This window comes from Somniosus microcephalus, unplaced genomic scaffold (genome assembly GCF_052327205.1).
Source record: "Somniosus microcephalus isolate GS21.2 unplaced genomic scaffold, FLI_Smic_1.0 unresolved_chr2, whole genome shotgun sequence".
Taxonomy (NCBI): Eukaryota; Metazoa; Chordata; class Chondrichthyes; order Squaliformes; family Somniosidae; genus Somniosus; species Somniosus microcephalus.
In genome coordinates, this window is record NW_028225180.1 from 86,098,906 (window position 1) to 86,112,029 (window position 13,124).

The window sequence follows — 13,124 nt, forward strand, 5'->3', positions numbered from 1 at the left end:
CCAGTGCTGATGAAAGGTCACAGAGCTGAAACGCTAACTCTGTTTCTCTCTCTCCACCCTGACCTGCTTGTTCCAGCATTTTCTGTCTTTATTTCGGACTGTTTCCTTTCCCGATTCAGGGACACGGAGACAAATTGGAGTTTAGAAGAATGAGAGGTGATCTCACAGAAGATTCTGAGGGAGATTGACAGGGTAGATGCTGAGAGGTTGTTTCCCCCTGGCTGGAGAGTCTAGAACCAGGGGGCACAGTCTCAGGATAAGGGGTCGGCCATTTAGGACTGAGCTGAGGAGGAATTTCTTCACTGAGGGTGGTGAATCTTTGAAATTCTCTACCCCAGAGGGCTGTGGAGGCTCAGTCGTTGAGTATATTTAAGGCTGAGATCGATAGATTTTTGGACTCTAGGGAAATCGAGGGATATGGGGATCGGGCGGGAAAGTGGAGTTGAGGGTCGATGATCAGCCATGATTTTATTGAATGGCGGAGCAGGCTCGAGGGGCCGAATGGCCGACTCCTGCTCCTATTTCTTATGTTATGTTCTTGATTGCAGACCCTTCCTCCCACTTCTCTCCTGGCTGATCTCTTAAACTCTGTACAGACTTAAAAACTAATGAGCTTTAAATGTGATTTCTTTTAAATAAAATTTTCAGAATGAAAGGGGAGATATGCAACACATTTAAGTATTAACCATTTACAGTACTAACTTCTTGAGGTACCTTTTTTAAGTGTCCAAATATATGACTCACCTTCAGCCAAGTCTTTCCATGTTTGAATCTCATCAAGGATAACAAACCTTTCAGCTTTGTAGTAAATGCGTCTCTCTGTGCGATCAATTTCCTCTAGATGCTCTTTGAGAGGGGGAAAAAAGACAAACAAAAAGGTTCTGTATTTTACCACGCCACACATCCTTCTCCCAATGATGTACAGCCAGTCAACCTATTCCAAGGCTTTGCCGATCTGTGACCGTGCTTTCTCTCTGCAGAAGTGCTTTGCCCCCAGTCAGACTGTTGAGATCACCAATTCACAGGGGGCATGTCATGGAACAACATATCCTACTTGCTCCTGAGCACGATGCACCAGCGAACAATTTGTAGAAGGACGTAAGCGCTCCCGAGCAGACGAGTTACATTTTAGCAAACCAAAATCAGATGTACTCTTCAAAAACTATTAAATATTTGTGAGCTACACCTCTCATTCTACATACCCTAAACTCCAACGAACAGAAATAAAAACAGAAAATGCTGGAAACACTCAGCAGGTCAGGCAGCATCTGTGAAGAGACAGAAACCGAGTTAACATTTCAGGTCGATGACCTTTCGTCAGAACCGTTAACTCTGTTTCTCTCTTCACAGATGCTGCCTGACCTGCTGAGTATTTCCAGCATTTTGTGTTTTATTTCAGATTTCCAGCATCTGCAGTATTTTCTTTGTGTATTAGTGTTCCAACTAACAGAAGTTGTCATATATTTTATCCACTCTCACATGCCCTCTTCTTAGTGTTGATTTCCTCGCTCGGGATACAGTTCCACGGTTGCCTGCTTGCTCTCCAGTGCCTCATTCAAGTGGCCGTTAGTTTATTTTATTCATTCTTAGGATGTAGGCATCGCTGGAAAGGCTGGCATTTATTGCCTATCCCAAGCTGCCCTGAGAAAGTGGCGATACAACGGAGTGGCTTGCTAGGCCGGTTCATAGGGTAGGTTAAGAGTCAACCGCATTGGTGTGGGATTGGAGTCACATATAGGCCATACCGGGTAAAGGCGGCAGGTATCCTTCACTAAAGACATTAGTGAACCAGTGGGTTTTTACGACAATCTGATAGCTTTATGGTCACTTTTTAAACTGTATGCAAACTCCCGTGGTGGGATTTGAATTTACATTCTGGATTATTAGTTCAGGCCTCTGAATTACTAGTCCAGTAACATAACCACTACACGACTGTACCGTACCCATTTTTATATTCATGTGTAAGCCTCGACAGGGAGCGCGGACATACATTGAGGGCATCGTCGTTGAGCCTAATCCTGCCCTCCCACCATGCCTACACACATGTACTTTCCGCAAGGATCGCTGGACAGCAATCAGCACCAGGAACCCTGGACAATGTTTCTTCCCTAACCCAGGGCACTGCAGTCACTTGTAGCACCCCTCATCTTTGTCCTGGCTGACATTACAGCGAACTTGGTGCAGAATCGGGATCAAACAAATTACTAAACTGAATTTTAATGTTTTCACCTGAAGGCTTCAGCCTCTCCCAAAAGCCTGGGCACTTAGACTTGATCATTTTGCCCAGTGCTGTGACCTTGTAATGATTTGGATATTATTGTCTGAGCACGTGCAGTGGGCCTAAATTCCCAGAACAGTTGTACTGGTGGAATATTTTCCTTTGGCTTCTAGCACTATCTATTCAGTAACTTTTCTTCCAATCATTTTAATGAACAAGATAACATTTATAAAGCTTTATTGAGATAAAATTTATAGTTTCTTTTTAAATGCAGATACCGTGCGTGTGGCTATGGGGGGGGAGAGTGAGTGCCCTGCTTACACGCCTGTTGTAGATTTTATTGCGACTTCCATAAACTTTAAAAAGTCTCAGGGAAACAAATAGGAAGGAAGGAGGAGTTTAACAAGGTTGAGGGTGAAGAGTGAGGTGTACATTCATTTTAAGCTTATTCTTGTTAAACTTAGGGGTAATAACAATTCCAGTCAGGTTTTGATATTTTACTGTAAACTAGTAAATAGTCCATGACGTTGCCCACAGTTAGTTGATGAATACAAGTTTTTTTTTTTAAATAGGCAAGAAGGCAACGGGAGACTTCAGAAATTCGTTCCACAGAGTTTTCTACTGGCTTAAGCCTGTTACCAGACGGCGATAGTTTAAATAGTTAAAACTGAAATGTTGATAGAAAATGATGGCCAATAATCGTGCAGCCCTGATTTCCATTGCCTCCAGCCGTCTAAGCCCTAAACTCCGGCATTCCCTCCCTTAACCTCTTCTGCCTTTTTCTCCTTTTAAGACGCTCCTTAAAACCTACCGCTTTGACCAAGCTTTTGGTCACCTGTCCCAATATCTCTTTTGTGACTCGGTATCAAATTTCGAAGCTTTCAAAAGTCAATTGGATGTGTACTTGAACAGGACTGATTTGCAGGGTTATGGGGGAAAAAGCTGAGGTGTAGACAGCCCTTTCAAAGAGCCGGCACAGGCACGATGGGCCGAATGGCCTCCTCCTGTGCTTTAAGATTCTAACGCTCCTGTGAAGCGCCTTGGGACATTTACTAGATTAAAGGCGCTATATAAATGCAAGTTGTTGTGACAATCGGAAGTAATATTTGTTGCGAGGAACACTCTTAATATATTGCAATGCTGGATGAATTTTTAATAAGATATTTTACACCTTACATATTAAAAAAGATTGACAACTTATTCAAAAAGTTCATCTTTGAACAACTGATAGAGCTAAAATTAAAAGTTGGGAGGCAATCAATGATCTTGTTACAGCAGATTTGGTCAACTTCACCCATGTGTATTATTGGTTCTGTTGCAGAATGTATTTGAAATAAATATTCTTGGAATCCCCCAGTGCAAATATATGTTTAATCAACATTAAAAGGAAGATTTGTATTTTTCCCCCTTCCCGTTGAGGTAGTGGGTGAGGAAGGAGCAGGGAGCTTGTGTGTGTGTCAGTCATGGCTCAGTGGGTAGCACTCTCCCTTCTCTCGCTCGAGTCAGAAGGTTGTGGCTTCACTCCAGAGACTTGAGCACAAAAATCTAGGTCGACACTCCCAGTGCAGTACTGAGGGAGCGCCGCACTGTCGGAGGGGCGGTACTGAGGGAGCGCCGCACTGTCGGAGGGGCGGTACTGAGGGAGCGCCGCACTGTCGGAGGGGCGGTACTGAGGGAGCGCCGCACTGTCGGAGGGGGCGGTACTGAGGGAGCGCCGCACTGTCGGAGGGGGCGGTACTGAGGGAGCGCCGCACTGTCGGAGGGGGCGGTACTGAGGGAGCGCCGCACTGTCGGAGGGGGCGGTACTGAGGGAGCGCCGCACTGTCGGAGGGGGCGGTACTGAGGGAGCGCCGCACTGTCGGAGGGGGCGGTACTGAGGGAGCGCCGCACTGTCGGAGGGGGCGGTACTGAGGGAGCGCCGCACTGTCGGAGGGGGCGGTACTGAGGGAGCGCCGCACTGTCAGAGGGGCGGTACTGAGGGAGCGTCGCACTGTCGGAGGGGCAGTACCAATATTTATCCCTCAACCACCATCAATAAAACATGATCCGGTCAATATTGCTGTTTGTGGGAGCTTGCTGTGCGCAAATTGGCTGCCTATTTTCACGTCAAAAGTACTTAATCGGCTGTGAAGGGCTTTGGGACGTCCTGAATGGTTGTATAAATGCAAAATCTTTTGTGTGTGTGTGTGGAGAATAATACTTTTGGCCACTTTTTTTGTGTGTAGGAGGGAGGGAAAATAATATTGTTGACCTTTTTTTGTGTCGGGGGGGGGGCGGAAATAATACTTACTTTTGACCACTCTCCAGTCGGCGGTGGGGCCCAGCTCCCGGCTGGCCATGGTGGTGGCGGCGGACGTGGAGAAGCGGCTGGCCGCTGCACTCGACGGCAGCGAGTGAGGAGGCGGCGGGAGGCGTAGGCCGGCGGACAGCCGCGGGCTGCGGGCGGGAGGGGCCACGTGACAGGCGCGCGGGCGGCGGGCGGCATTCGAAACCGTTCGAAGCGCCAACGGCCGCCTCCAACCCCGCGCCCGAGACAGCAGCTCCGCCGCCGCCGTCCACCCGCTTCGGAGCCACATGCTGAAATATTTTATTGATTTCTTTTTCTTTTGGAGGACGACGGCTCCGAGGTCGAGTCGGTGGCAATGGTTTGTTATTATTTTTATGGTTTGGTTTATTCGCTGGGAGATGAGAGGCCGGCCCAATCAGAGAGTCGAGGAGGGGGGGATCGGGCGTCCAATCAGATTAGAGAAAGCGCTAAGGGACCCAATCAGAGATTAGAGGGGCGGGATAGGAGGCACCCAATCAGATTAGAGAAAGCGATAGGGGACCCAATCAGAGATTAGAAGGGGTGGGATAGGGAGACCCAATCAGATTAGAGGGGTGGATTAGGGGGGCACCCAATCAGATTAGAGAAGGCGTTAGGAGGACCAATCAGAGATTAGAGGCGGGGATAGGACGGCCCAATCAGATTAGAGGAGGCGAGAGGGTGGCCCAATCAGATTAGTGGAGGTGATAGGCAGCCCAATCAGATTAGAGGAGGTACGATCGCAAAATACTGCTGGAAATCTGAAATAACAACAGAAAATGCTGGAAAAACTCAGCAGGCTAGGCAACATCCGTGGAGAGAAAACAGAGTCAACGTTTCATACGACGTAGGAGCAGGAGTAGGTCATTTGGCCCCTGGAGCCTGCTCCACCATTCAATTCAATTCAAATCGCTTTATTGGCATGACAAGGTACATCTTATGTTGCCAAAGCATCGAAAAACATTCATGGTTGAACACATAAATACAGTGTATAAACAGATATATCCCTGAGTGTATAAATATACATTCATATAATTTGTATATACTCTTTTCTTATATTTAGTGGTTGTCCCTCTGTTTATGGCAAGCTGTAACATAGTGTGCCGCTAAGGTTACACAATTTCTCTCTTCCCCTAGTAGGTATGGGAGTTTTTGGTCGTCATTCAAATTTCTGAATTCCGGGCTTATTTTTGTGAATTTTGGGTAGAAATTCTCCCTTATGCCCTGATATTTTCTACAAGCTGTGAGAAAGTGCATCTCTGTAAGATCAATAAGATCATGGCTGATCTGATCTAGCCAACATTCCTCAACCAATGACACCAAAAACAACTCAACAGGTTGTTCATCTCACGGCTGTTGGGATCTTGTTGTATACAAAATGTCCACTGCATTTGCTCACATAACAGCAGCTACACTTTGAAATTCATTGGATGCGAAGGGCTTTGGGATATCCTGAGACACACCATCACTGTATAAATGTGTTCTTCATAGGCTCAACAGTGGTTTAACTCTTGCCAAACCACACTGATAAACTCCATCTTCATTTACATCAAACAGCACTTCTCTCAGCCTGTAGAGGCAGGAGAGTGAACCAGATTAGGAAACAAAGCAAAAAAAAACCCAGCAAAACAAAGTACTTCACACATCAGACAGTGACAACCACCATTACATTGCCATCAAGATCCTCATAACCTCTAGACAGCAAGAAATGTTCTGTTTAGAGTACAAAAAGATTACCAACATTGCACAACTTGAACACAAAACAGCTTGAAATTAAAGAAAAATATTTTATTACAAGAAATTTTTTTAATTTAAATTCCTACTTAGGAATAAACTGATTCTGAAACCGGTGACATTTGTAGAATTGTTATACACAAGTTGTGCACAAGTACTTGTCGTTGATCAAACTTCCTTAGAAGGAGCAGGCTATTGTTAGCTTGAGAAAATAAGTTTTTTCATTGTCGGTAGTTTTGAGCTTCAAGGACATAATAACCGCTGAACATTCCCGTGTCTGTTGCCTGTGATTCATACAAATGAGGAGTTGACAAGATCCTTTTAGTTGGGTTTATCAAAGGGGATCCACATTTCAGTGCAAAAGACAAACCTTTCATTGTGCGACTCACACTGCTCTCCATTTCGCTTCTGTGACTTCTTCCACAGTTCAGTCTGCACTTCCACAGTTCAGTCTGCACTCACTTATCTCGGCCCACTGCGTTGCTGTGACATCTGCTCTGGGGGATGCAACAGTTGACTCACCGCCCTGTATTTCCCCCTTTTTGTCTTTGTTAATAGTAAAGTTTTTGATAGGTAGAGGTGGAAAACATGGAGTATAACAATGTCATGGCTATAAACAAGGAATAATTAAGCAACTGTATCTAATAATTTTTGACTTGGGAGTGAACAGCAGCTGATAAACAATCTTCACTACTGAGACAAAGAGTCAAAATCATTAAAGTTTTCTCTTCAGATGCAGCTACATTTCCTTCAACATAGGACAGAACTTTGACTCGTCCTTCCAAACAGATACTATTACAATGATTTTAAACATATGTTAAAAGTGAAGCTTTAACTATCCCCGAGCACAAAATAATTGTGGATGACCGGAACCCATGTTTTAGGCCCTCGAGTCGAGTTCAGAAATATCTGTAGTTCTTTTGCCTTCTGTTCACTGTATAATTACAAAAAAAAACACCACTGTACATGTTGGAACACTTTTTGGAAGTCGGCCAGTCTTCTGTCAAGTGGTAACATGTTCAACAGTGACACTGATGGTCAGTCGTGGAACTGCGGAAGCAGAGCATTTTGAGGCTCTGGCCAGTGGTGTCACTCTTGGGTAGATTTAGCTCAGTGAAGCAACAGAAAATCCTAAAAAGGCACTCTACTGAAACAATGCGCGTTTCTCTGCTCTACTAGGGTTTCAGGACTAACCCTTTTTCAAAACTGGAAAGGAAATTGTAATGTATACAACATTGAAGGGACTTGCGAACATTCTTAGTTGCGAGCGTATATAACAGACGCGTATCGATTTGTATAGTCAGTGCCGAAGTTCCAGTTACCCAGTAAAGATCACTTGAAGTTACTCTCAGTCTCTGCTGCTTTATTATTTTATGTAGTTGTGTATAGCGGTACAAACACAACAGAAATAAAATAGATCGAAAGGGAGGGCTGGGAGAGAATAAAAGAAGTGAAGAGACATTAAGAGGTATTCAAAACGAGACGAGATGGTGATAGGACTAGTGGAGACAAAAGACGGCTCTAGATTAGGTGTGAAATGCTCTGGCAGAATGAGAGACAGCTGTCATGTGGGAGAGAAAAAAAAGAGAGGGGGGAAAAAAGCCAAAACAAAAATGTGGATAAAATATAAGCAAAATGTAATGGGGGCCGAGGTTATGATCTGAAATTGTTGAACTCGATATTGAGTCCAGAAGGCTGTAAAGTGCCTAATCGGAAGATGAGGTGCTGTTCCTCGAGTTTACATTGAGCCTCCGTGGAACAATGCAAGAGGCCAAGGACGGTGAGGTCTGAGTGGGAATGGGGCGGTGAATTAAAGTGACAGGCGACCGGAAGCTCGGGGTCCCCCTTACGGACTGAACGGAGGTGTTCCGCAAAGCAGTCACCCAATCTGCGTTTGGTCTCCCCAATGTAGAGGAGACCACATCATGAGCAGCGAATACAGTATACTAGATTGCAAGAAGTACAAGTAAATCGCTGTTTCACCTGGAAGGGGTGTTTGGGGCCCTGGACAGTGGGAAGGGGGGAGGTATAAGGGCAGGTGTTGCATCTCCTGCGCTTGCACGGGAAGGTGCCGGGCGAAGGGGAAGGGGTGCTGGGCATGATAGAGAAGTGGACTAGGGTGTCTCGGAGGGAGCGGTCCCTATGGAATGCTGAAAGGGGAGGGGAGGAGAAGATGTGTTTGGTGGTGGGATCGCTTTGGAGGTGGCGGAAATGGCGGAGGATGATCCGTTGAATGTGGAGGCTGGTGGGGTGAAAGATGAGGACAAGGGGAACCCTATCGTGGTTCCGGGAGGGAGGGGCAGGGGTGAGGGCAGAAGTGCGGGAGATAGAACGGACACGATCGAGGGCTGTGTCAACCACAGTAGAGGGGAATCCTCGGTTGCGGAAAAAGGAAGACATGTCGGAAGCACTGGTGGAAGGTGGCATCGTCGGAGCAGATGCGGCGGAGACGGAGAAACTGGGAGAATGGAATAGAGTCCTTACAGGAGGTGGGGTGGGAGGAAGTGTAGTCCAGGTAGCTGTGGGAGTCAGTGGGCTTGTAGTGAATGTTGGTCAATAACCTATCCCCAGAGATGGAGATGGAGAAGTCGAGGAAGGGAAGGGAAGAGTCGGAGATGGACCATGTGAAGGTAAGGGAAGGGTGGAAATTGGAGGCAAAGTGAATGAAATTGTCTAGTTCAGGGCGAGAGCAGGAAACGGCACCGATACAGTCATCAATGTACCGGAAGAAGAGGTGAGGGAGGGGACCCAAGTAGGACTGGAACAAAGAATGTTCCACATGTCCCATGAACAGGCAGGCATAGCTAGGACCCATGCGGGTACCCATAGCGACACCTTTGATTTGGAGGAAATGAGTGGAGTCAAAGGAGAAGTTGTTCAATGTGAGAACAAGTTCAGCCAGGCGGAGGAGGGTAGTGGTGGATGGGGACTGGTCGGACCTCTGTTCAAGGAAGAAGCGGAGCGCCTTCGGGCCATCCTGGTGGGGGATGGAGGTGTAGAGGGATTGTACGTCCATGGTGAAAAGGAGGCAATTGGGGCCTGGAAACTGTTAAAGTGGCGGAGGGCGTCCGAAGAGTCGCGGATGTAGGTGGGAAGAGACTGGACAAGGGGAGAAAAGATAGAGTCGAGATAGGAAGAGATAAGTTCGGTGGGGCAAGAACAGGCTGAAACGATGGGTCTACCAGGGCAGTCCTGTTTGTGGATCTTGGGAAGGAGGTAGAAGCGGGCTATGCGGGGTTGGGGAACTATGAGGTTGGTGGCCGCGGGGGGAAGATCGCCAGAGGAGATGAGGTCAGTGACAGTCTTGGAAACGGTGGTTTGATGTTCGGTAGTGGGGTCATGGTCCAGGTGGAGGTAGGAGCAGGTGTCGGAGAGTTGGCGTTCAGCTTCCGCTAGGTAGAGGTCGGTGCGCCAAACAACAACAGCACCACCCTTGTCAGCAGGTTTAATGACAATGTCAGGGTTGGATCTAAGAGAATGGAGTGCTGCAAGTTCAGAGGGAGGTAGGTTGGAGTGAGTGAGGGGAGCAGATGTTGTGTCGGTACCTTTCTACCTGGACACAATTTAGGACTCAGAACCCAGAGATTCAAACATGAAGTGCTTTATTGGAAGGAAAGGAAGTTCTGGAAAGTTCCAAACAAAGAGAGCTAAACTTAATCAAGAGAACACCCAACCATTTATCTCCTGTGACAGCGCCACCACAGGTGGGAGGAGAACACACAATACATAACATTTCCTCCCCTCTTAAATGGAAGGTCCACATTATTCCTCAACAGGTAAGTTACTTTCAATGCACTCAACGAACCTAGGGTAGAGGTAGACTGCCTCAACCCCTGACTTTACCCTGGGGTTTATTCTGCCCCAGTCTTGTGGGTAAGTCACTAAGCCTACAGATCCAAGCGTCTTGGAGGCCGCCGCTCTCTGACAGGATACCGGCGGTCATCGCTGGCTTCCACAGCAGTAGGCATTGACACAGGCCTAGATGGAGAAGGTGCCTGTGTCAGTCGAAAGTCAGGAGTTTGCACAGGTGGAACAGTCTCTTTGACTTCCTGTGTTGGAGAAGAGCACTGTGGCAAAGGATGCTGGTTTGCGGTATCATCCGGAAACAGTTCAGACCAACCAGCCATTGGAGCCTCTGTGGCTGTCTCTGCTCCTAGCAACAGTTGATCTGTGTGTCTTCTCCAGATGACGTCCTCAGCAGTCTCAACCGTCTAAGACACAGGGCCCGTCTGCGCGATCACCGTAGCAGGAACCCATTTCGGTCCAGTGTTGTAGTTTCGAGCTAGGACGTGCTCTCCCGGATGAAACCGTCTCTCCTTGGCTCTTTTCTCTCTCTTTTCAACTTGAGCTTGTTGTTGATGATGGACAACCTGCTCTGCCCTTGGAGGTTTGAGTAAGTCAAAACGTGTCCGCAACTGCCTCTTCATCATGAGCAAAGCGGGGGAAGTTTTGGTTGTGGCACGCGGCTCGTTCCTGTAATCATAATCATAATCATAATCAACTTTATTGTCATTGTTAGTGCACAAGTGCAGTACAACGAAATGTAGGCTTGCGGCTCCTGAGAGTGTACATTTAGGTTAAGACATTTAAACATTCAACATACATTTGGCTTGTAATACATTAACATAAACATAACCATAATAAAGTGCATTGGCAGATGTGCAGGCTTTAGAGTTTATTTGTGGAGTTCAGTAGGATGACAGCCCCGGGAAAGAAGCTGTTCCTAAATCTGGTCGTACGGGTGCAAATGCATCTGTAGCATCTCCCAGATGGCAGGAGGGCGAACAGACTGTGGCTGGGGTGGGTAGGGTCTTTGATGATGGTCCATGACCTCCGTAAACAGCGTTTCTGGTATATGTGCTCTATGGTCGGTAGCCGGGTGCCGGTAATGCGTTGGGCAGTTTTGACTACCCGCTGCAGGGCTTTCCGGTCATAGTAGCTACAGCTGCCATACCATACTGTGATACAGTTCGTCAGGATGCTCTCTATTGTGCAGCGGTAAAAGTTAGAGAGGATCAGGGGTGACAGGTTACATCCCTTCAGCCTCCTTAGGAAATATAGGCGCTGCTGGGCCTTCTTCACCAGAGAGGAGGTATTGAGGGACCAGGAGAGATCTTCCGTGATGTGGACTCCGAGGAACTTAAAGCTGTCCACCCTTTCCACCACAGCCCCATTGATGTGGATGGGGGTGTGACTTCCGCCTTTCGACTTCCTGAAGTCCACAATGATTTCTTTGGTTTTCTTGATGTTAAGGGCCAGGTTGTTATCGGCGCACCACTTCACGAGATGCTGGACCTCCTCCCTGTAGGCTGACTCATCGTTGTTGGTGATCTGGCCTACTACCGTGGTATCATCCGCAAACTTGATGATGGTGTTGGAACCATGAACAGCCACACAGTCGTGGGTGAAGAGGGAGTAGAGGAGGGGGCTCAGCACACATCCTTGTGGGGCCCCCGTGTTCAGGGTCAGGGGGGGGAGGTGTGATTACCTAATTTGACAGACTGGGGTCTGTTTGTTAGGAAGTCCAGGGTCCAGTTGCAGAGGGAAGTGTTCAGGCCAAGAGTGTGGAGTTTGGTGGCCAGCTTGTTGGGGACGATAGTGTTGAATGCTGAGCTGTAGTCTATGAACAGCATTCTGATGTAGGTCTCTTTACCATCTAAGTGATTCAGTGCAGAGTGTAGAGCAGTTGTGATTGCATCCTCCGTTGATCTGTTTGCACGATAGGCAAACTGATGTTGGTCAAGAGAGGCGGGAACACTGGCTTTGATGTGAGCCAGGACCAGTCTCTCGAAACACTTCATTATGATGGGTGTGAGTGCGACAGGTCGATAGTCGTTCAGGCACGTCACAGCCATTTGTTTTGGCACAGGAATAATGGTAGCGGTCTTGAAGCATGTAGGGACTACTGCCTGGGCCAATGACAGATTGAAGATGGCGGTGAAGACATCAGCCAGCTGATCAGCACATTCCTTGAGTACCCGTCCAGGGATGCTATCCGGTCCAGCAGCCTTTCGTGTGTTCACTCCGCGTAGAACACCCCTTACGTCGGAGGTCGACAGAGTGAGCACCTGATCTTCCAGGGGTGGCAAGGCTTTGGTAGCCGGCTCCCTGTTGTCCCTGTTGAAGCGAGCGTAGAAGTTGTTAAGCTCCTCCGGAAGGGAGGCATCGCTAACCGGGGGGCTGGTGTTTTTGCTCTTGTAGTCAGTGATGGACTGGATGCCTTGCCACATGCGCCGGGGGTCCGAGTTGTTGTGGAAATGATCCTCTATCCGCAGTGTCTGTTTCCTTTTGGCAGTCCTGATACCCTTTTTTAGGTTGGTCCTAGCTGCACTGTAAGCCGCCGGACAACAGGAAGCTGTTCAGACGTTGGTGGATTGAGCCCTGACCTTGCGATGCCTTCAAGGCGTGCTTCAAAGTTTGCACGAACCTTTCTGCCTGGCCGTTAGTAGAGGGATGATAGGGCACAGACCTGATGTGTTGGACACCATTCACATGCAGGAAGGTTGCAAACTCCTGTGATACAAATTGTGGACCGTTGTCACTTACGAGTTGTTCCGGTGAGCCATAACGGCTGAACATCTCACCAAGTTTCTCAATTGTTTTCTCTGCGCAGAGCAGGTTGTCCATCATCAACAACAAGCTCAAGTTGAAAAGAGAGAGAAAAGAGCCAAGGAGAGACGGTTTCATCCGGGAGAGCACGTCCTAGCTCGAAACTACAACACTGGACCGAAATGGATTCCTGCTACGGTGATCGCGCAGACAGGCCCTGTGTCTTACACGGTTGAGACTGCTGAGGACGTCGTCTGGAGAAGACACACAGATCAACTGTTGCTAGGAGCAGAGACAGCCACAGAGGCTCCAACGGCT

General features: G+C 47.8%; 1 protein-coding gene across 1 annotated transcript in view; it reads right to left on the minus strand.

Annotated features, from left to right (window-relative positions):
- Window positions 1-4,910, minus strand: part of LOC147092941 (ADP-ribose glycohydrolase MACROD1-like) — a 1,295,420-nt gene extending 1,290,510 nt beyond the window's left edge. Inside the window, exons 1-2 of the mRNA XM_085976266.1 lie at window positions 4,509-4,910; window positions 745-846 (exon numbers count right to left, since the gene is read on the minus strand). Of these exons, the coding sequence (XP_085832392.1) occupies window positions 745-846; window positions 4,509-4,794 (388 nt within the window). The 5' untranslated portion in view covers window positions 4,795-4,910. The remainder of the gene's footprint in view (window positions 1-744; window positions 847-4,508) is intronic.
- Window positions 4,911-13,124: the final 8,214 nt, after the last annotated feature.